Source organism: Leptonychotes weddellii, chromosome 1 (genome assembly GCF_054177405.1).
Source record: "Leptonychotes weddellii isolate Sample4059 chromosome 1, ASM5417740v2, whole genome shotgun sequence".
Lineage (NCBI taxonomy): Eukaryota > Metazoa > Chordata > Mammalia > Carnivora > Phocidae > Leptonychotes > Leptonychotes weddellii.
This window is the reverse complement of record NC_138369.1, coordinates 49,576,652-49,600,489: the sequence shown is the minus strand read 5'-3', so window position 1 is coordinate 49,600,489 and position 23,838 is coordinate 49,576,652. Positions and strand designations below refer to the sequence as shown.

The window sequence follows — 23,838 nt, the reverse complement described above, 5'->3', positions numbered from 1 at the left end:
AAAAAAAAAAGAATGTGAATTGTTTTAAAGGAAAAACCTTGAGAAATAATAGCTTACTTAGGTGGTACGCTGATTTGACAAACCTTGGGAAGAGGGTATAGGACCAGTGACCTGTGTGAAGGTAACACTGAAATAGAGGCAGGTGGGGTTGGAGTAGAGCAACCCAGCCCTGTCTCGGTGGGTGGGGGCACTGGGCTCCATCTTCTATTCTTATGTTTCAAAGGAGCAGTGGTGACATCCGACACAGTAGTCATTCCTGGGGAAGGGAGCCTTTTGGCTTTTGTAGAGGTCATTGTTGGGATGTCCAGCATAGGTGGGAAGGACAGAGCTCTGGAACACAGCTCCTATATTCTGCCATTTACTTCACATATGACCCTTTAGCAGCCATTTAACCTCTCTGTGCCTCAGTTTCTCCATCTCTAAAATGCCAATTTTATCCCTCACATCATTACCATGAGGATTAAATGGGGTGATGGAAGCATTTAACCAAGTGCCATTCACATAGTATTCAACTAATGTTATGGGAATGTTAACAACTGTTCTTCCTACCTCCAAGGGTTGTTTTAAGGATCCAGTAAATTTATGTCTTTATTTGAAAGTGATAGCAAACTATGAGATACTGAATACTGTCATTATAGCTATCATCATCTTTCTTTCATTGGTTTGAGAACTAAAATTACTAAAGGGCAAGGATTTTGTTAATCTGTTTATAGGACTTAAATATGTTACGTTGCCTGATCTTTGAAGATCAGCCACTTTCCAAATTCTCATGGATTTGAGAAGAGGCACACAGCCATGCCTCTAACTCTCTTGATATTCTCAGGTAGATGGTAAACCCAGAGTTGGCTTTTAATCATAGCCCTCCCACTCATTAGCTGTGTGACCTGGAGCAAATGACAGACCCTAGCCAACTTAGGACCCCTTGTGTAAAACCGGAGAAGGAGTAATTAACAGCCACCTTGTGGGGTTGATGAGATGAGGAGTGCAAAGCCTACAGCACCTGGTACCGTTGTATTCGACCCCGTCCCTTTCCCTCGCTCCTGCTGTGTTGGACATTGGACTGCATACAGAGACGCACTTCAGAGCAATTTTTAAAGTCTGGGGAAGGTGAGGGTGCACCTACTGGAGGAAGCAAAGACCAGAACTGGAAGTGGTGTGGAAATGTTCCCTAAAAGTACACTTAGTAAATAAATAGATGGAAGATGTTCAACATTGTATGGCTTATTAAGGAAATACAAATTAAAATGAGGTATGCATAAAAAATAAGGAGATTTTGATGTATGTTTAGTGAAATAGACATCACAGATAATTATTGTGGTAGTGAAAAAAGTAGAAAACCTTTCAATGTATGTTTTTTTCTTTTTAATTGAGATACAATTCACATACCATAAAATTCACCCTTTTAATGTGTACAGAATTATGCAAGCATCACCACTATCTGATTTCAGAAACCCTGTACCCATTGAGCAGCTGTTTCCTGTTCTCTCAGCCCTGGGAACACCAATCTGTTTTCTGTCTCTATGGATTTGTCTATTCTGGATATTTCATATAAATCACACAATATGTGATCTCTTGTGTCTGGCTTTTTTCACTTAGCATTGATGGACATTTGGGCTGTTTCTAGCTTTTGGCTTTTGTGACTAGTACTGTTATGAACATACATGTACATGTATTTGTTTGAGTACCTATTTCCACCATTTTGCTGATTTTTCAATGTATGTTGAGTCTTAGACTTATACCCCATGAATTAATCCCAAAGCAAGGGGAAAAAAAAGCCAGTCATGTCCACCAACATGTTTACCAGTATTATTTATAAGAGTGAAAAATTCAGAATGTTCTAAATGAGTAACATTAGTGGGGGAAAACATGTAAATTCTGCGTCACACTATTATGCAGCTGTATAAATGAAAGAGGAGGCTTGGGCAGTAGGATTATAACATGGAAGCTATGACCCTTGGTTCTAGAGTCAGATGGGCTGGGTTAGAGTTTGGCTCTGAGATTTATAGTAAATGACTTGTAGCAAATTAATTCGCCTCTCTAGGCCTCAATTTCTCATCTATAAAATGGTGATAGTTCCATAGTGGTGCTGAGAGCTTTCACAGAAGGTGTCCATGTGATATGCTTGGCTCAGCCATTGCTAACACTTAGAGGATGAATATACAACCCATAATCCTGCCATTGGAGTGCCCTTTCTTCTAACCTTGGTTTTTCCATGCATTGCCAAGGCATCTTTTTTTATTTTGGTTATAGCATACATAAAATTTCACATCCTCCTAGTTTATTTGCCATTATATCACTGTTGTTGCTATCATTCAACAGAAAATTCTTTATGATACATGATAGGATTATGGGTTGTGTATTTTCTCTTTTCCATTTTATTATTTTTTTTATCAGTGGGAAAGATAAATGTATACTCATAGTAAGAATCTCTTCTGGGGCACTTTTGTGGCTCAGTTGGCTAAGCAACCGACTCTTGGTTTTGGCTCAGGTCATGATCTCAGGGTCCTGGGATTGAGCCTTGCATCTGGCTCCATGGTCAGCGGGGAGTCTGCTTGAGGATTCTCTCTCCCTCTGCCCCTCTTCCTGCTTGTGCTCTCTCAAAAAATAAGTAAATATTTAAAAAAAAAAAGAAGAAAAAGAAGAAGAAGAATGTCTTCTTAAAGAAGGAGGCCCTCTTCAGGAGGGTCCAGGCAGGAATACCCTCCATTAGACACTGGGATGGTGGAAGTATGTTTCCAGGTGCATCTTCAGGGACTTTTTTTTTTTTTTTTTTTTAAGATTTTATTTATTTATTTGACACAGAGAAAGAGCACAAGCAGGGGGAGCAGCAGGCAGAGGGAGAGGGAAAAGCAGGCTCCCTGCTGAGCAGGGGGCCCAATGTTGGGCTCAATTGCAGACCCTGGGATCATGACCTGAGCTGAAGACAGACGCTTAAAGACTGAAGGCGCCCCTTCAGGGATTTTTTGATAAACCAGTATTCCCTGAGTCTGTGCAGGAGGCTGAGATGTATTTACTGGTCTTCTTCAAGGGGGTCTTTTATTCAGAGTCCTGGGAGCTAGGGCTCACTGCTGCCTCCTCAGAGTGGGTTGTGAAAGTAGAGGTTAAAACCTAGGAGCACCCTTTTAAATTTTATCATTCAACCTAAGGGTTTCCCTGTGGGGCCTCCGTTTCCTCATCTGCTGCTCATCCATACTGATGATCTCTGTAACTTGGCGGGGCTTGTTTTTCCATTTCAGGTTCCGAGGTGCACCGATTATACCCGTGGCAGCCAAGCCTGGGGGGCCAGAGGCCCCTGAAACAGAAGCTCCACAGGGCATGTCAGAGCTCATTGAGGTACTGTCCACTTGAATCCAGGCTGGCCTCTGGCCCCAGCCCCACTCAGGCCCCCTGTATCCTACTCAGGCCCCTTGTATCCTGCTCAGTCTGAGAGGGAGAGAAGGGGGAGGCACCCCAGCAAAAGAGTCTGAGCTGTTCCTTTAACTACCACCACCCCTCCCCCAGGCACATGCATACCTTAGTGTACCCTCCCTCACTTCCCTCCAAGAGTTAAACCAAAACAGAAGCAGAGGCCTCAGTCTCTAGCCCAAGGTCCTACGGAGCTGTCCACACCCTTGTAAGTCATTCTTTTTCCTTTCTCTTGTCAAACATCCCCACTCAGACAGAGCAGCTCCTGCCTCCTGGGGCTCCAGGCCATGTCTTCCATTCCAGGCCTTCAGACCGTGCCATTCCCCCGGTGTGTCCCACTGGCTGATGGAGACGGGCCCAGCAGCAGGGCAGTGCTGCTCAGGGCCTCGTGGTCTCCACTAAATAATGGCGCTTCTGAGGCACAGGCTTTTCCTCCAGGCTCAGTGGTAGTAAAAGCAGGGAGGCAGCCCAGCCACCACAGGGTGCCCAGGGCAGCCAGAGGGCAGGGCGGGGGTGGTGGGGTGGTGGTGATGCTGCTGTGAGGATGACAGTGACCACAGTGTCCCTCAGTCGGAAGGGGGGAGTGGCAACTCTGGGGCTGGACGCTGGGCCCACCACCTGCTCTCTGTGTGGCCTTAGGCACGTGACCTGATCTCTCTTGCCTCTGTTCCCTCAGTTGTAAAGTTGGGAAAAGAACACTAGCTGTGGAGTCGGCGTGCAGGTTAGCTGAGGTTAATAGTTTCCTGTGCTCAGAACAGTGCTGTATCAGAGTTTACTACGGCAGCGACGGCACTTATCACATACCAGGAGCTCTACTGTTCTTTACATGCCTCTCACAGTGATCATGGGCTTTCACAGTGGCGCTGGGAGGCTCACATTATTTATCCCCGTCTTAACCAGGGAAGAGTCTGAGGTTCAGAGAAGTTAAGTAACTTGCCTAAGGTCTCACAGCAAGTATGTGGTGGAGCTGGCATCCGGTCCCAGATCAGTTGGGGTGTCTTTGGGATCCCCCTGCACCTGGACCCACAGAGCCAAGAACAGATGCGATCGTGTGCACTGCCACCATGTCTATGATTACATGGTGCTGCTGCAACTGACTTAGCAAAGCAAACCTTTTCTGGCTGAGGCTTTTGTTACTTTTTCATCTGCTTCAGAGAACAGTGGTCTGGGAACCTTGGACAGATTTTTTTATTAAAGCAAAATTCGCAAATGCTGCTATGAAGATGTTTGTGTAGTCCTTTAAGAAGCCTCTGCATAAATCCCAGGCCAAGCCTGTTTTGAATCTTTAGTCTTTTTTCCAGAATTGTTATCACAAGGCTGAGAGTTTGGAACATTCACTACCAAATACTTTTTGACAGCCTCTTTGCTAACGAAATCCGAAAGCAGCCAAATAGAAGGAATAATGCAGTCTTTACTTTCCTTTGTTTATTGGGAATTAGCTCTGACATCCGCAAGCACGTAGACAGCATGAGGAAAATGGGCCGGTGCAGCTGAAGCGCGCGGAAAGTGTTGGCGGAGCAGAAGCAGCAGCCCTGCAGACTGAGGGGGCAACACTGGCCCTTGGCAGACATTAGGTGGCCCCCGGCTCTGCCTGGGCTTGGAGCTGCCGCCTCACCCCCTCCCGCCCCTCCATACCCGGCGGCAGCCCTGCTCACCCAGGGCCTTTGGGCCCCTGTGCTTCTCAGGCCCCATGCCAGCTGCTGGAGATACTTGGAAGGACTCAGGCCCTAGGAGAGAGACAAACAAGCAAATGCTCACAACAGCGTGTTAACGGGGGATGGGGGCGGGGAGCGCAGCCGTGCAGAGGGGGCCCAGAAGCCTTCCCAGGGGCGGCGTCTCCCTGGAGAAGGGGAGGTGAAGCTGGCTGGTAAGCTTGCAGGGCCTGCCAGTGGCTGGTGCCTGCTGTGAGAGGGCACGTGGAGGGGGATGAGGCCTCTCCGGTAGCTAGGGGCTAGACGATGACACATCTTAAATCCTGTGGGCTCAGAAGGCTGGGAAGGCCGGTGAGGTCCAATCGTTGTGCCCCAGGCTGTCGCGCAGCAGGCCCCGGTGCCGGCCTTTTGGGAGGCCGTTGGTTACCCCAGCGAGAGGAGAGAGGAGGCTTCTCCAGATGCCCTTTTCCTTCGAACCCAGAGGAGCCGAGGGCACGGCGGCAGTCTGGGCTGCCGTCAGGGAGCCGTCCGCTTCCGAGCGGGGCCAGCTTGCCCAGGGACTGGCCGCACCTTCTGCCCTGCTCCGCCCTGCCCAGTTCAGCTCCCCTCCCCGGCAGCGTGTGGCACCAGCGTGTGGCATCTCTTTTCTAGCTCCTGACATCCCAGATTTCCATCCCGACGAGAGACCCCTCGGGACCACTCCTCATGTCTGTGGACCACTGTTTCTCCATCAAAGGCCAAGGCACTGTGATGACAGGGACCATCCTCTCAGGCTCCATCAGCCTCGGCGACAGTGTGGAGATTCCCGCCCTCAAGGTCAGTCTTACCTTGTCCTTCGTTTTTGTTTGTCTCTCTAGTGGCGAGGGAGAGGGACGACCCCTTTGCCTCTCCAGCAGCTGAGCCTGCTGGGCCAGCTCCCCAGGGCTGGCCCTCTGGCTCTGCTCCACTCCCTCTTCTCTCCTACCCTGACTGGATTCTAGAATCACCACTCTCCCTAGTTCTCATAACAATACCCATGTATTGGAGGCCTATGATGTGCCGTGATGAGCCTCCCGAGTAGGTGTTCTTTGTAGATGAAGAAATGGAAGCCCTAGAAGGTGTAGTGGGCTCAGGATCACATGGTCAACAAGTGAGGGTGCAGGGTGTACACCCTCCCTTTCTACAAGCCCCATACCTCAGGCTGGCAAGTACACGTGGACTTCTTTCTGGGTACTTTTTGCCTCTCCACAAGAATTTCAAATTAAACACAATTACAATCTTGTGTCTCTCAGAGTCGTACAATCTGGAGGATATCCAGATGAGTTTTATACTGGTAGTGACCACTAGTAGGTACCATGTTATCCCTTGGAAGACTAGTGGGCAGCTGCGTGTCTCCCTATTGCCCCCACCTCTGGTAACCACTGGCCTGGCTCTGATCTGAAAGCTCTTTTAGTGACCTTAATAGTTCCCATCTTCAGTGGGCTTTTCTTGTGGTTTTAGTTTACTGGAGAAGAAACAGAGGCTCCTTGACCACCCTTCTCTTCAGGGGTAATAAAGGGTGGGCAACAAGGGCTAGTTAGAACCAGGCAGATCCTAAGAAGAAATCTGGGGTCCAGGGTAGCTGTCTAGTTCTCAAAGGAACCTGGAGTGCAGGGACATGGAAGCTTGCACTTGGCCCCGTGTACTAAGATGCAGTCACAGCCCTAAGTCAGTGAACTCAGTTTGCCTGCGAACTGGGAGTTCTCCCTGGAGGGCTGTGTTGAGACAGATTCTAAGACTGTCTGGCTCACTAGACATATTAGGGTTCTCCTCAAAAACAGAACTAAAAAGACATGTGTATATATGTATACAGAGAGAAAGGGGTGTATTTTAAGGAATTGGCTCACATGATTATGAGGCCCAGCAGGTCCAAAATCCACAGGATAGGCCAGCAAGATGGAGATCCAGGGAAGAGTTGCAGTTCAAGTCTGAAGGCTGTTGGCTGGCAGAATTTCTTCTTCTTCCAAGGAGGTCAGTCTTCCTGTTCAGGCCTTTAACTGATTGGACGGGGTCCACCCACATTATGGAGGGTAATCTCCTTTACTCAGAGTCTGCTCCTCTTAATGTTAATCTCATCCAGAAAATACCCTCACAGAAATATCCAGAATAATGCTCGACCAAACCTGTCAGTACAGTGGCTCAGCCTAGTTGACACATAAAATACACTATCACACTGTGGGGGAGAACCACGATAACAGTGGCTGCCCTGAACAAGGGGAGGGCAAGGGCACCTATATCTTGTGTTGGCCCTTCCAACTTGTGTTGGTCTAGGATAGCCTGGGAGGATGTAGGAAAGGGGCATTTCAGGGATGAGAGGAATGACCAGGGCTTCCCCAGGTAAAGGAGATCTCAGGTTTCAATCACCCTGCTCCACTCATTTTATGGTGCTGTGGTTGTTGCTTCCTTCTGCAGGGCTGGCGTTATTAGGGAAGAGTCTCCTGACCAGGGAGGACCAATCACAAGAAAAGCTTCCCCTATAGCCTGAGACTGGCCAGGTTGCAGGGCTCCCTGGGGTGGCAGCAGGAGTTGAAGGATGAAGCCCTGCCCTTCCGAGTCCCAGGGCCTCCCCTGACATTGGACCTGAATCCTAGGGTCAGAATCCCCTCCTCTACTGGCTGTTGTAGATTCTCCTCTGAAGACCATTAGTCCTGGATAAACACCACTTAAATCAAATCCATGTTGCGCCAGGGACTAAAAGTGTAAATCTTAAAAAAATAAAGCACAAAATTATGAAAATAAACCAAACTTATATATAACAAAGTCAAGATTATTATAGTGCTGCGTGTTAATTCTCAGCTGGAACAGAGAATGAATCAAATGGTAAATTTCTTTGCCTTCTGGGTGCTCCTTGAAGCAGATCCCAGGGGGCCACCCTCATCCAGTATCCCTTCTGGCTTGGGAGAAGATATGTTTGCAGCCTGGGAGAACAGCTGGGAGCAGGAAGGTGGTGTCAGAAGAGGTTGCTGTGGGACATAGACTTTGAAGTGCAGTACCTGAGGGAGGAAAAGGTGTTTGATGATAACATCAGTGGCCACCATGCTTGACCAAAGTATAGGATGGGGGAGGGCTGAGGCAGAAAGAGTCAGCCACATTAAGCAGACAGGGATGTTTGAGTGGGGACATGTTCTGAGGTCTTTGGCCACTCTTTTCTTTTTTTTTTAAGATTTTATTTATTTATTTGACAGAGAGAGAGACAGCGAGAGAGGGAACACAGGCAGGGGGAGTGGGAGAGGGAGAAGCAGGCTTCCCGCGGAGCAGGGAGCCCGATGCGGGGCTCGATCCCAGGACCCTGGGATCATGACCTGAGCCGAAGGCAGACGCTTAACCAACTGAGCCACCCAGGCACCCCTTTGGCCACTCATTTCATCCTTATAAAGATGGAACTTTCCTATCAGGGTCCCATTACTGATCTGTAGTACTTGGGCACATGAAAGGTGCTTGGCAAATATAAAATTTAATTCTCCTCTTGCTTTTGTTCACCCATTTCCCCCAGCCTACCTTTTAACTCTCTAGTGCTGTGTTATTCTCTAATTTACTAGGCAGGGAAAGCATAACTGTAAGTAGTGAACTTAAATGTGTGACTGAGGAATTTTCCAGTCAAAGTGTAGAAAGTGCTTTCTCCATTGCTGCTTATAATAAAATGTGAGATGAAAGGAGTGAATTGAAGGTGGAACTAAGGTACCTGCACTTGATTTGGGAGATTCTCGGCCTTTCCAGATTCCCAGTGATGCTAAAAGTAGAAAATTCATTTTGAGAAAGCACACTCTGGAGAAAGGCCAACGGTGATGCTGGACAGCCTTTGCTGTGGAGGTTAGGGATGTGACTCGTAGATCCAGTCAAACATCTCAGCAGAAACCGGGACTAGAGATGGGCTTCTCCAGGAAGGATCTGTGGAGAACCCTCAGATCCCCTTGACATACATGAGAGACCCACAAGGTTTTTGAGAATGTTGTATCAGCAGAAACACTGCCAACCTGGGCTGAAAGGGACAAACCCAACGAAATGTTTAAAAAAAAAAAAGCAGTTGGACTTCTGGTATTCTAATTGTAGGAAATGGATAGAATGATAGAATTACTCAGCTAACTCATGTTACCTTTCAAGCAAGAGGGAGAATAATTCCAGGGGCAGAGCCATGGACACAAAGACAGAGGCCAGGGAGGCGAGCCCAGAGGCAGGGGCCAGTGAAGCCTGTGGGCCCAGAAGGTGGAGGACCGAGCCACAGAGGGTCATTTTCAGGCCAGGAAAGCTAATGGAAGTTGCTCTGTTGGATTTCAGATTTCAGATTTGCTTGAGTCTAGTGACTTCTGTGTTCCCTTCATTTTTTCTCTGTGCCTATATTTTAGGTTTTTTTAAAGATTTTATTTATTTATTTGAGAGAGAGAGCACAAGTGGGAGGGAGAGGCAGAAGGAGAGGGAGAAGCAGGCTCCCGGCTGAGCAGGGAGCCCCACGTGGGGCTTGATCCCAGAACCTTGGGATCATGACCTGAGCCAAAGGCAGACGCTTAACCGACTGAGCCACCCAGGCACGCATCACCACCACCCCCCCGCGCCCGCCGTGTCTATATTTTAAAGCAGAAAACTTGTTTTTGAGTTTCACACATCCACAGGTGGAGAGGCATTTGGCCCCAGGATGGGTCATATCTGTGCCTGATTAGGTGGGTTAAATGATATTTTTGATCTGATGATACTTAGATGAGATTTTGCACTTAGAGTATGCTATAATGGGGTGAGAAATTGGAGATGTTGGGATGGGGTAAAAGTATTTTGCACATGGGATGGATGTGAATGAAGTTTTGGGGACTTGAGGGTGGACTGTAGTGGGTAGAATTGTGACCCACAAAAGCTGTGTCCACCTAGAAGCTCAGAAATGACCTTTGGAATAAGAGTCTTTGTGGATGTAATTAAGGTAAGGATCTCAAAATGAAGTCATCCCGATTAGGGTGGGCTCTTTATTCAGTGATGTGTGTCCAGTGACACAGATTCACAGAGGGAGGGCATATGTGGCCCCAACCCGAGGAATGTCAGTGGCTGCCTGGAGCCACCAGATGCTAGGAGAGAGGTAGGGAAGGAGTTCGTTCTCAGAGACTCCAGAGGGGACCAACCCTGCTGACACATTGATTTTAGACTTCTGGCCAGCGTGACTTCGAGAGAATACATTTCTGTTGTTTAACGCTACCAAGTTTGGTCATTGGTTAGGGCAGCCCTAAGAAATGAATGTGGATTTTGGATGGAAAGGACTGAAGTCAGAACACGCCTCAAGTCCTTTGCAGTTGTGGGCAGGCCTCTTCACTCCTCTGAGCTTTGACTTTGTCTTGAGGGACAGCCGGGGTGCTGTGAGGGTGACATAAGCTGCTCGCACATCGGCAGTACAGGTTAATGGTAGAGTAGGACTGCTGCGTACTGGTGGCCGGCTCTGTTCCTTCCTTCCTTTCCCGTAACTCGCCCCCAGTAGGCAAGAAAACCTAGGCCCAGGCCTGCTAAGCAACCAGATAGCAGAGCCAGCATTTGAAGTCATTCCTCTGGCTCCAAAGACCAGGCTGTGTCTACTATATCCCCTGCCCCCGGAGCCCCCAAAGAGATGCCAGGGCCAGTGGCCTTTCCTCTCTGGGGCAGGACCCTCCCACCTCCAGAGCAGCTTTGTAGGTGAGCTGGGCGCTCCACTGAGGCCTCTCGTGGGCCACGGAGCCTATAAAAACACATTTCAGAAGCTCCTGAGGTCCAGAGCTCCTGACCTCCTCTTGCCCCCACTTTCCACTAACCATAATTGGTGACCGGTGCCTATCGGGCACTGGGGACATTGCAGGGTGGCGGCTTTAAACTAGATGGCCCTCCTCCCAAACCTGGTGACATCCCTGTCAGATTTCACTAATCAACTTGGACACATCTGACCGCTTGAACTCCCTCAGAGGCAGGGCACAGCCATTCCAAATAAACAGTCACATTCCCCTCCTGGCCAGGGCTGGCCCGCCGGAGCCAGTCAGACCCTGGCCCCTGTCTCTGCTGCCTGTGTCCGTTCCCAGCTGGGGCCCATTAGCCGATAGAGGAAATGTTGGGGGAATGGGACTGGAGGAGAAAAACCAAATCCCATTTAGATCGCAGAATGGCGTAAACACCAGACATCCTGAGATTCGCCAACCTCCTTCTCAGGCTTTTGGTTCTCCCGGTCCTCAGCTCGCGAAATCCCTCCGGTCACATCTAATCTGGGGATTTCAGGCTAGTGATGTTTGCAATAGCAATTGGCTATCGGGGTTGTCACGTCAGAAACTGTCAGAGCCACAGACCATGGAGAAAGAGAGAGAGAGGTCTGGGAGTTGAGAGGCAAGTTCTCGGCTTCTCTGTATCTCACTGATTCATCCCAAACTGAAGTCTCACCTTGGTCCAGGGCCTCCGGAAGAGGGGCACTGTGGTGTGCTGACCACTAGGAATGGCGGACAGAAGGTTCCCAGCACTATGGAGGCACATGGGTTTTAGCTGATAACTCTTGTCTACTATGTCGTTGCCATTCAGTATTCCTTTCCTTTCCTGTGGAATTTCTCTTGTGGGGTATAGAAGTAGTAAATGGCAGGGCACCTCCCAGGTTATAAGGAAACTGTTCTTTTCCGGGCTGCTAAATGCGTTATTGAAATGGAAATATGCTTCACAGCCCACACTGTCCACTGTGAATGCATGTTCGTTTTCTGATGATGGTGACAAACATCTAAATAAATGCCTATTTAGTTGGTAAACCTGTTCGAGGACAGTTCAAAATTTGATAGCATATTCCTCCAAATTAGCTCCATATTCAGATTTATTTTTTTCTTTGTAAAAACCCCCAGAAAGGAAAAAAAAAGTCTTAAATACCCCTGGGCATTGTTATTCTTACCTTTGCCTCCACCCTTGGCGCTGATCACAAGGTGAGAGAAAGCTGTGACATCTAAAAGATGCATTTTCTCACCCTAACAAGCCCACAGCCGCACCGCTGCCTGCCCTGCCCTTCCCCCACTCGTAGCAACCTTCCTCCCCTTATCCTTGTTTTTCACCTGGAAGCCTTGGTGGGCGGTGCCCCTACCCTGGAGCACATGACCTCTTTCCTCTCGAATCCCTGTGTGCCCTCTGGCTAGTTAGCTGCTCCCTCACAGGGGTGCTCTGGGTCGACATTTAGGCACTGCCTGGCACTGTGTGTGTCTCTGTGTCTGTCTCTGCCTGTGTCTCCCACCAAGCTCGTCTCCTGGAGAGCAGAGGCTGGGTCTTCTCCATCTCCCCTGTGCCCTTTGCACCAGTCCTAGGGTGAGGCCCAGAGGAGGCCCCAGAAACTGTCTGATGAACAAAGCAGTAGGGAAAACCCAATAAAGCAAATAGGCTCTTTGTTTTGCAGTAGGATTTTGATTCCGGGTAGATAATGAACGGCCAGAGGGCTGGGTTTGGAGTGGCTGCTCCCCCAGCTCATGGGTCCAGATGGAGAAGCCTGGAGCTGGACCGCTGGCAGCTTGCCGCCCTGGCTGTCTTCTCTTTGAGGCTCGAATCTTGATGCTTGCCCAGTGAGTAGCGCCAGAGATAGTTCTGTGTCCCAGTGCCGGCACATTTTCAGGGAATGGTTATATGTCAGGGGCCCAGGGCTACAGACCTGGATTCCTGAGCCACCTGTGCAGACCCGCTCTGAAGACTGAGCTGCTTCTGCTTCTGTGTGTCTTATCAAAAATGTAAAGCCTGGTCTTCATCCTTAATCATATCCTATTTCAGAAGATCTATGAGGAAGGAAGGCCTTCTCTGAATTTGCTGTTTTTGTGGTGGTTGGCTTTGGGGTGGAAACTCCTGGGAGTCCATTCTCTGTACCTGGGTGTCACATGTGCCGGGGGCATGGAGCTGACGAAGCAGAGGGGGATAGGGAAGGACAAAGGGGAGTGAAGGAAATGAGGAGCGTTTTGGAAAAGCCGGGGCAAGAATGGGGAGGCAGAGGCAGGCATTGATCAGGAGGTGCTTATGATCCGATCCCCTTTCACTTGGTGTCCTGCCGCAGGGGGGTCTCTGCCATCAGGCCCTTGCCCTCCAGCCTCCCCCGTCTCCCACTGGGACTGGGGCTCTCCCTGGCTCAGGTGCCCACTCCCACCCGCTGATGGATGGATGGACGGCAAGGGCTTTGCAGAGCCGTGTGTGTCCTGCTTCTCCGCTGGCGGGGCCCCTGTCTCCAGGAGGAAATCTGAAGTGCTCTGTGTGGCAGAGAGCAGACTGCAGTCTCACCTTTGTCACCCCTCCAGCCTCAGTTGCTTTGTTTTTCCACCTCCTCCCCCCTACCCAAAGCACCAGTTTGTTCTCTGTATTTATGAGTCCACTTCTGTTTGCTGGTTTGTTTGTTCATTCATTTTTTAGATTCCACACATGAGTGAAATCAAGGCATTTGCCTTTTTGGGTGTGACTTCACCTCTCTCCCTCCAGCCTCAGTTTCTCATCCCAGAGCCACACCAGATCTCCTACGCTCTGGGTCTTAGGCAGGGCCCTGTTGGCAAGTGACGGGAACACGACTCAAACACTCCTGGTAGGACAGGAAAGGGGCAGGCTGGCTTCGTTATTGAGAAGCCGGGTGGGGCTGGCGCCTCCCTCCAGACCTGTTCTGTTTGGGCCACTCTCCCAGACCTTGTCCCCAAGTCCATTCTGCCCAGAGGCTGCCCCTTCCCTGCCAGTGACTGGTGACCCAGATCTGGCCAGTGAAATGTGAAGGGAGGTCTCCTGGGAGGGTTTCTCCTGCAGGGAGGGCTGTGATCTTTGAACCTGAGGGGGTAAGCACCCCTCTTGTTACCAGTTTGAGGGGGAGGCAAGCAAATAGGGGCAGAGGAAAGAGGAAAACAGCCTAAAGCAGAGCCCCTGACAGGGCCCTGGGTCTACCCTCCCTCAGCACCTGGTGTCGGGAGAGAAACGACGTTTCCTTACTGTTCAGTCAGGCTTGTCTGCAGTTTGAATGGGATCTCCTCAGCTGGCTGGACCAGCAGCTCAGCCCTGTGGCCAGGACGAGTGCAACAGTCAGACTGGGTAGGCTGGATTACACATCCACCCCTGGAGCAGGGGTCGGGGGTCCTGGGAAGAACGGGCCCCCAAGGAAGTTGGGGTACTTATGCTAGAAAATAAGTGTCGGGGAGGCAAAACTGAGAGGATCCACACACTTGGTGTTCGGTCCTGCGTCCTGCTGCCTCCACAGCCTGGTCCTGGTCACAGAGGGGCTGAGCTGGAGTCCCTCCCCCCTCACTTACTCCTGGGGCAGTTACATCACCTCCTGGGGCCTGTTTCTTCCTGAGCTACTCGTGAAGATTCAGGGACATTCCCATACTGTGCTTGTAACAGGGCCTGCGCATGGGGATCGCTGTCTTTATTATTATCACATGCCACCCTGAATCTTGTCTTTCCCTCATTTACCGTGTCTTTTTACTTGGCCCACAGAGCACAGTGACTCAGGGGTTGGATGGCCTAAGCTCAGCATGCCCTGCATACCCTCCCCCCAACCCTGAACACCACAGCTCTTCGAAACCTTTGCCTCTGCCCCGCCTTCCTTCTGGCTTGGGGATCAGAATCACCATCTGCAGCCAAGTTGTAATATCCTGTTGTCTCCCTAACGAGGCCCCGAGAGGAAGGACAGGCGACAGGTGAGGACAGAGATTGATCTCAGAGCAGGCAGGGAGCTCAGGAAGGTTTCTCTGTGTAGATGCTGTTGTCAGAGACGTGTGCTCAGCATCCTAAAGATCTAGCAGGCTGCAGGATACCGCCTCTCTACAGGCCTCTTTCCTGTGGACTGTCTCCAGCTGGTCCTCACCCCTCAGTCGCAAGTGACTCATGTGTCATCCTGCATCAGCCCGTGGAGAAGACTGCAGCTTCCACTCCCAGAAGCCCCATCTCTCCTTCCTTCTTATGTGTGTGTGTCTTCCTTTATTTCTGAAAACGGTTTTCATCACACTGATGTGCCTCTCTCCAGAGATGGTGCTGACACCGGCCTCCCACACTGGGGCCTGATTGCTCACATGCTGGTGGCTAGATGAAGAAGGCTGCCGCGTCTGGCCTCATTGGGGTCCAGCTTCTCTTAGTTCAGCCTCAGATGGCTTCTCGAAGTGAGTTCTGAAACACAGCACGCTATTGGCCTGGCGTGGGGAAGGAGCCCTAGAGCAGGTCGCAGCTGTAGAATTGTTTGTTGGCTATCATTGAGTGGTACTGTGTCCCAGGCTCGGGCATAAGACCTCTTTATGTATTCTTTCTGTGCTTCCAGCAGCTCTGTGGGAGGTGCTGTTGTCCTCCATTTTATAGGGCATACAACAGAGACACAAAGATGTAAAAATCTTCTATAAGCTGGGGTGCCTGGCTGGCTCAGTCGGTTAAGTGTCTGCCTTTGGCTCAGGTTATGATCACAGGGTCCTGGGATTGAGCCTCACATTGGGCTCCCTGCTCAGCAGGGAGCCTGCTCCCCACCATCCCTCTCCCCCCATGCGTGCTCTCTTTCTCAAATAAATAAATAAATAAAATCTTTTTATCTTCTATAAGCTAATTAGCGGAGGACTCTGGAGTCAAACTCTGTCAGCCAGAGTCTAAGATGTATGTTCATCCCAGCTCCCTGGGCAGACAGGAGGCCACTGAACCCCACAACCCTGTCCCTCTCATATCAAATGAAGTTGTTGTGGTGATGAACCATGGACCCTCAGAGAAGAAGATCCTGGAGCCAGGACCCTGAGATCATGACCCGAGCTGAAGGCAGACGCTTAACCGACTGAGCCACCCAGGCGCCCCCAGCTTACAGATTTTTACATCTTTATGTCTCTGTCCCATGCCCTATAAAATGGAGGACAGCTTTAGAGGTGCTGCTTCATTCTGCCTTATCCTTCTTCATGGCTCCACGGGACCCTCCGTCAGGGAGCTGGAAGCCCTGGGGCCGTCCTGAGGGCAGTTGTGCAGGCAGGGGCACAGCCAGCTTCTGGTGCCTGGAGGGGCCTGAACCCACAACAACGGGCTGCGTCTGATCCTGAGCAGCCTTAGCATTCCCCACAGTTCTCTGCAGAGCTGGCCCTGGCTCTCTCGGGCCTCAGGTGGAGTGGGGGAGACCTGGCTGCTACAGCCCCAGTGCTGTCCTCTGCAGGAAGGGTGACAGCCTGCGGCGGCTATGCAGCCCTACCCCGGCTTAGCTCTGCCCCCCTACAGAGGCGGGCCCCCCGGTAAAGCTGCCAGCTCATCTGGTTGTGCGTGCTGTATGTTTCGAGCCTTGTGCTCAGGACCTTGTGGGCAGGTGGAGCCCCACTTGGGCCCAGGGTGACCTGCAACCCTCCTAGCCCTTTTTGGGGATTCTAGTGCCTGAGGCCACAAATAAAACCCCGCCCCCCCCCACCAGCTGCTTCCCCTGAGGGCAGGACTGGGCACTGCCCTCTGAAGCGTCCTGCTAACTAGAGCTCTCATGAGGCTGGATGGATATCTTGGGATCCAGCCTCTCCACGGCCCACCTTGAAACCTGAATGTGGGCACCCCCACTGCCTGGATGTGCCCCGCCCTTCGCAGCTGAGGGGCAGTACAGCAGGGGGGTGAAGAGCAGGGTGTTGAGCGCCACTCTGCCTTGGTTTGTATCCCACACACCAGCTCTGTGACCACAAGGAAGCTACTTAAGCTCTCTGTGCTTCAGTTTCCCCCTCTGTAAAGTGGGGATAATGTTACCTTCATCAGGGAGTTAGTGTGAGGATTAAATGGGTTCTAGAGCATTTCCAAGTGCCTGGGTTCCAGGGTGTGCTCAGTAACCATCGCCTGTTGTTACCACTGTGGGAAGCCTTGTGTCCCTCATGTCCTGGCCAGTGCCCTCCAGGTGGCACCTGCTGGTGGCCCCTTGGGGAGCAGACACAGAAGTGGCAGATGTGGGGTAAGAGGGGAGTGTGGCCGGCTTCCAGACCTCTCCTAAGGAAAGTGTGGGTCCCAGCCCACGGTGGCCTCACAAGACCCACAGAGTAGCCATGGCACACTGCTGTCCCCTGCAAGTCGTCATGTGAAAACCCCTAGAATGTATAAAAGCTTCTGAGTAAAATTGAATCTGTTTATTGTTTCCAGGAAGAGCCCGTGATTCAATTAAAAAGAACACTTATGAGGGCTATGTTGTGGCCTAGGCACCGTGCCAGGGCAATCCCTGCCCACGCGCCAGGCAGGAGACCAGGGTCTGGGGTCCTGGGTGTGAATGCTCAGCTCTGTGACCGTGGGCAGGTCGCTGCCCTCTTTCCTGCCAGGCCGCCTTCACAGAGAAGTAAGAATCGTCCTCATATGGCACAGTTCCTCCTGAGGGCCTCAGGTAGCCGCTTTCCCAGGGCTGTTGACCCCACTGCAGTCAGGTGAGTATCACTGGGAAGCGCTCACTCAGCCCAGGGGAATTGGTGTAGATTCTGGAGCAGTGGCAGGGAGATGAATGCAGGCTTACCAAGACTTCCGGGGGTGCTGTAGCCCCCTCCTTGGCTGTGGGCTATAGCCGGTATGACGTGCAGGCATGTCATTGAGGGGGGTGGATAATGTGAGCTGGCAGTGAGACTGAGAAGGCAAGACCTAGAACACTGGGGGCCCAAAGGGGGCTTCCTCTGTCAGGAAGTGGGCGCCCAGCCAGAGTTAGAGCACCAGCTGGAAGCGGGCTTGCTGCAGAAAACGCTCAGTCAGCAGACAGTTGACTAGTGCTAGGCTGTGCCCAGTGCAAACATGGGTGCCGCCTGACCCACAGAGGAGGGTTTGATCTTCGGCCTGAGGTCCATTGCCTTCTTCTGCTAGGAAGCAAGTTCTGGTTCCCGCAGAAAGTGTGGCCATGCAGGTCTTGTGTGACCATGGAGATTGCACACCCACAAAGCCAGCCCTGCCTGCTGCCTTCCCACAGTGCTATTGGTACATCTCCTGTTGAGTCAGGTGCTGAAAGCCTGGGCTGATGCTTCCAGAGCCTGCTGTGGGGGTGGGTGGCGTTGGGGTGGTGGGCAGGCAAACAGCGGTCCCCTCATGTGGGAAAGGTGCTGAGTGAGAATGGTATCCAGAGCATGGGGCAAATACCCCAGGAGAGCTTGCAGCCCTGCTCCCCTGATAGGGTATATTGAAGCTGAGACTCAAGGGATGGCAGAGGGCTTTGCCAGGCCATTCCAAGCAAAAGAATAGTGTGTGGTGAAGCCCAGAGATGAAGAATGCCTGGTACATCTGAGGGAAACGTGACGTTCATTGTGGCAGAGTCTGGGAAGAGGAATGCCCAGCAGGTGGTTTTGGTGATCTTCAGAAGATCACCAGGAGGGCTGGGCTTTGGGCCTAGGGAGGGTGTTCCAAAGGCCAAGTCTAGAAGAGGAGGCTCTAACAGCATCATGTCCTGTGGTAATGTCCCACGTGGCTCGAGAGTATGCCTTGTCCTGTTAGGGAGGCACTACTATACCTAGAAATTAGGCTTGAGAGAAGTCTTCTGGGGGTTCTGGTGCCCTGCTCCTCTGCTCTGGGCCCTGTGCTCTGGCTTATCTCGGGCCCCTTCTTGCCCTCCATATACTCCTGGTTTTGGACCCCAGGCTTGGTCCCCCTCATGTAGCCTCTGCTCCTGGCCTTCCTCCCCTTGACAGGAATTCAGGGCCTAGCAGGGGTCTAATCCATTATTTCTCACCCTCAGTTGGGGATGAGGGTGGGCCATTCAGAATCACTGAGGATGCTTGTTAGAAAATCTTGTTCCCCCTCCCCACTACCCCCCACTCCCTAAATCCCAGTCCATGGAAACCAGGGAATTAATATTTGTGCTGATCATCTGAGCTCATTCTTATTATCAGGCAATTTGGGGAAACTGTGGGCCAGGGTTTAGGCTCTGGAGTTGGACAGACCTGGCTCACGTCCCTGATTTGCCACATGCCATATGGCCCTGGCATCACCTCCCTCGGCCTCAGCTTCCTCATCTACACAGCGAGGAGGTGTGCGTTATAGTGCCTGCTTTATAGGGTCACCGTGGGCAGTAGGAGGAGATAAAGACCTCATATAAAGTGGCCAGAATGTTCATTCAGCACATACATTCAGTACCTACTGTGTGCCAGGTGCCAGGCCAGGTCATAGGGATAGAGGGTGGACAAAGCAGGTCATATTTCTGTTCTCCCAGAATTTACCTTCTAACAGTAGGGGGTATGGGCACATAAACAGCCTGATATACCTTACGGTGAAGTGATTGAGAACAACAGGGGTTGGGGGCAGCATACAGCCCCTATGAGGGAGAGGAGGGAGGAAGGGAGGGGAGAGGTCATCGAGGGCCTTGGAGGCCATGGCCAGGGTTTGGATTTGACTGTGAACACAGAGTTCACAAGGCTTCCTTTCCCCTCAGCTGAAGGAGGCAGTGCCATGCTGGCCAGGGCACCTCTCCCAGGCCCCCACCAGCCCCTCTGACTTGGCACCTCAGGGAGAGACAGGCCAACCTACAGCCTGTGGTGAGCATCCGTGGTGAGCCCCTAACTGCCCTGGCAGCCTTCTGGGACTCTGCTGGGACCTTTTTGTTTTTATTTTTCTTGTTAAAGGAAAGTTGAGTGTTTCCTGAATGTGCATAAAGCCAATGCACCACTTAAATTGAATATTTATAATTCTTTTCTTTTAAAAAATAAAACAATAATAAAAATACCATAAACATTGCTTTAATTGTTCACAGGCTCCAACTTGTAATAATCATGGGGAAAGGGCAAGTGAGATGTCTTATTAAAATAAAGGCACTTGCCTGCTTTTGTTTGAAGTTTTGCTAAAATGCCTTATTATAACATGTTCTTGTTTAAAAATAAATTCCACCCATTCAGAGTTTTTTTTTTTTTTTCTTTTTGTCTTTCCAAAAGTATTTAAATGAGATGCTTCTGGGCAAGGGTAATTTGGAGAGTCTGAGCCAGCCTTTGTGGCACAGCTGTGGCCCCTGCCCCCTCAGACCGCCCCGCCACCTCCTTGGCTGGCTGTTGGTGACCGTGTCCGTGAAGACATAAACGGGGGAGGATAGATGAGGATGAGCCCCCGTCTGTAGGACTGCCTCTGCCAGCCCCGCTGCCGGCACACTCCTTCCCTACCGAACACGCGCCTGCGTCATTCGGGCCCGAGCCACGTGTGCCTTTCGGGGCCTTCTCAGGACACGGTAGAGTCTCTGAGAGCAGAGAGCAGAGGAACTGACCTAGGCTGAGGGTCAGAGCAGACTTCCAGGATCTGAAGGAGGAGGAGGACTGATCTAGGAGAAGAGCCGAGGCGTGGGTACACAGAGTGTCCCAGGCAGAGAGAACAGCAGGGGTAAAGCCATCTCCTGTGGTGGGAGGTAACTTAGTGAATTTGAAGACCTGCAAAAAAGGGATTTTAGCTAGAGCTCAGAAAACGGAGCCCCAGAGCAAGAAGTGCTGTAGAGGTAGGTGGGAGCAGACCACGTAGGGTCTAGAGATAGTCTCTTCGGGATTTTCATCTACTTTAGTCATGCAGATGGTTTTGAAGGGTGGAGTGTGTGCGTCATGTGTGTGCACATGTATTTATTGCGTGTTGGAGAGACAACCAGTATGGAGGATGGATTCCAGGGGGCCAGGAGTACCTTTCTGAGGCCCTGTCAGGAGGCTCTTGCAGTGGTGCAGGCAGACTGAGATTGCTTAGGCCAACCTGGTGGCTGTACAGTAGGACCCAGGGATATTTAGGAGGTGGAATTAACAAGACTTGGCGATGAAGTAGCTATGGGGAAGGTGGAGGGGAGAGGCATGTCCAAGACAACTCCCAGATCTCTGGCTGGAGCAGCAGGCTGGGCAATGAAGCCATGACTGAGAGGGGAGCCCTGGAAGGTCTGGGGGTGGGGGCGGAGGCAGAGAGGGGAGCGTGGGCTGAGCTTTAATAAGTTTGACGTGTTTGGGGGCCTCCAGTTGGAGTGGAGGTCTAGGAGGCAAGTTGATAACACGGGGCTCCAGCTCAGAGAAGTTTGGGAGCAAACACGAGTTTGTGAGCGGTTGGTGTACCCGACCTTTGTAGCTGGGGCCTCTGGCAAGGAAAGATAAGAAAGTTAAAAAGCGAGCTTTCGCTGTTTCTTCTAAGGTTTTATTTCTGATGTTTAAATGCTCCCAACCCTCCTCTTGTTCTCTGCTTGGGAGCCTTCCCAGTTCTGAAAGGTGAGGGTCTGAGTAGCTGAGGCTTTGGCATTTGGGGATAGAGGGGAGGGTATTTGTGGGGACAGTTGCCTTTTTTCAGATCACAGACACCAGGGCCAGCCTCCAGAGGAGCTGCCCCGGCCTGCCCCAGTGCCAGCCGGGTGTGCAAAGCACCCCACAGTGGGGAGGGCCAGGCCATGCCCCCCAGCCTCCAAGATGCTGCCGCCACGAAACAAACGGGGTGACTGGGCGGAAGGTCAGGAGTTTAAGAGCTTGTTTTATTCAAGACGGGGTAAGAGACAGGCGGGGAGTGCGCGGGTTTTATATGTGGATCCTGGTATTTTCTTTTGAGTCGGGGCGGAGAGTGGTTGGGGCAGGGAGGGAAGGCAGCCCGCCAGAGGGAACGTTGCCAAGCGGAGCGCCGCTAATGCGAACCAGAAGGCAGCGGCCCATCTCCTGGCCGGGCTTAATGCAGTCCTTGCCGGCAGGCGGGCGGGCAGGAAGGCGGCCTGGGCAGTGGGCTGCTTAACCCTTCGGCTGCTGGGCCACTGGCAGGCTCTCCCACCTCAGCACATGGACGTTGGGGCCCCGTGATTCGCAGTCCTGGGCATTGTAAGATGTTTAGCAGCATCCGTGGCCTCTCCGCAGCAGATGACAGTAGCACCTCCTCCCCAGCTGTGCTGACCAAAAGTGTCTCCAGACATTCTACATGTCCCCTGGCCCTGGCCTGCACCCCTTAGGGGGCCGTCCCTGAACACACCACTTCCTTCTGTGGGGGCAATGACCGGGGCGAGCATGTGGGGGACATTTTCGCAGGAAAGAAGTGGCCACAGGGCCTGAGGGGAAGTGTGACTTGTCCAGGGTTGCATGGCTAGTAGGAACTGGGATATGAACTCCTGTATTCCTGGGGTTGAGAGCTGGTCGTGCACCCCTCTCTGCATTCCCCAGGCACAGTTGGCTGGGGGACCAGAGGACCCCGTAACAGGATCTCTGGTTGTGAGTGGGGGTGACGAAGCATCCTCCCTCCTTGCTTCCTGGGAGGACCGATGACTGAGTCTGCTTCCTCTGCTGCCCCAAGTGCGGCCGCCCAAGAAGATGTGCACGGGGTGGGTGCCACAGTGCTGCTTGTGCTGGGAGCAGATGGAGCTGAGCTCCGTGTGCCCTGACAGGCGGCTTCGTCCGAGCCGTGCCACGCCACGCCACCGCTGAGAACGTGACCTCAGCGCAGGTGGGGAGACTACCGCTAGAACCGTCGCATCCACAGCGGTAAACGTTCTTGTCCGTCTGTTCCTCCGCCCTTAATAAACATTTTGTAAATAAATAGGATGCGTATATTGTTAAGTGAAAAGCAAGTCTCAGAACCATGTGTCTGATTGGTCCCGTTTATACAGGAAAACTGTGTACATGTGTTTGTGTATAGATGCGTCAAAAGATCTGAAAGGAGACACAGCCAACTGTGAATAGTGGTTACATCTTGGGGGAGTGAGGGAAAGTGGAGTTTAGGGGGCTGCAAGAGAGCTTTCATGTCTTAGCCTGTGCAGTTGGTGTTCAAATCTTTTACAACAAGCTTGTATTCATCTGTTTCATGTGTGGCTCTTACGAAAGAAAAAATACAAAGAAACAGAGAAAGAGCAAGTTTTGTTCTACCCTTCCCTACTTCTCTCTCACTTCCCCTGTGCCCTCACCCCGCTTGGGCCTGGGATAGCCGTTCTCCCTGGGGTGGCCCAGCTCTGCTGTTTGGGAAGGCCGCCTCCTCCTCAAGCAGCAGGAGCAAACAAACGGGCTCCTGCCGCCTCCCTGCAGCAGGACCAGCGGTCACCTGTGCCCTCCTCATGGATGACCTCGGCCCAGCTCCTAGCGCCCTGCCCCTGGCCTCCTGTGTCAGCTCAGTGCACTCAGCAGGTGCCACGATCCCCACCTCAAGCCCTCTCTGGCTATTTTAGCCCATTTCTCCTGGCCTTCAGCCCCTCCTCCTCCCCGCACCTCTGCTCTCTCCATACTCCCCTCTCAGAGGTGCACAAAAGGCCTTGCTTCGTGACCTTTTTTTCCTGCTGCCTCATTGCCTCCTGCACCTCAGCGTATACAAATACTCTTGTCCCTTTCACAGCCATGGCCGGCCTTCCTGACAGTATCCAGGAAGACCAGATCACCACTTCCATTCACCTGCTCGGCCTCAGCCTCAGCAAACTGGCCTTCGCAGTGATAACAGCGATACGCTTCTACTTATCAAAAGCCTTCTCTCTCTCAGGTACCATAGCAGGTTCTTTTCTCTCGCTTCTCCATGACCCTACAAAAGATGCATTTACTCCCCCATGTAACCAAGGCCCAGAGAAGTTAGGTTGTTTGTCCAGGCTCACATATCTCTGACATAGATCTGGCTCCAGAACGTGCACTCTCTCCATTGGGCCCGCGGGCCTCTTCTGTGAGCCTGTAACAGTTTATAGCATCTTTGGATTTGAGCCCTCCCTGTCCTAGCTTTCTTTAGCTCCCAGGGGGGTCCCTGGGAGTGTCCTTGCCCCTTCCAGCAGTGCTTGGCCTCAGGCTCCACAGACTTCCCGGGTCATCCTCTGTCTTGGCTGAGCCTGCAGCACCTGAAGAGAGGAAGGGTTTGGTATGATGTGGTGTGGGTTCTGTGGCCAACTGCAGCCCAACTGTGGTAACAACAGTGCCCCAGAAATGTGCTTTGTGGGCAGATGTAAGCCATGTACTTT

The 23,838-nt window shown here is 51.7% G+C and overlaps 1 protein-coding gene across 3 annotated transcripts in view; it reads left to right on the top strand.

Moving 5' to 3' along the window:
- EEFSEC (eukaryotic elongation factor, selenocysteine-tRNA specific) overlaps nucleotides 1-23,838 on the top strand; it is a 238,568-nt gene that overhangs the window by 102,177 nt on the left and 112,553 nt on the right. For all 3 annotated transcript variants that reach the window (XM_081822974.1, XM_081822977.1, XM_081822968.1), the window contains exons 3-4: nucleotides 3,237-3,333; nucleotides 5,709-5,873. In XM_081822974.1, the coding sequence (XP_081679100.1) occupies nucleotides 3,237-3,333; nucleotides 5,709-5,873 (262 nt within the window). The remainder of the gene's footprint in view (nucleotides 1-3,236; nucleotides 3,334-5,708; nucleotides 5,874-23,838) is intronic.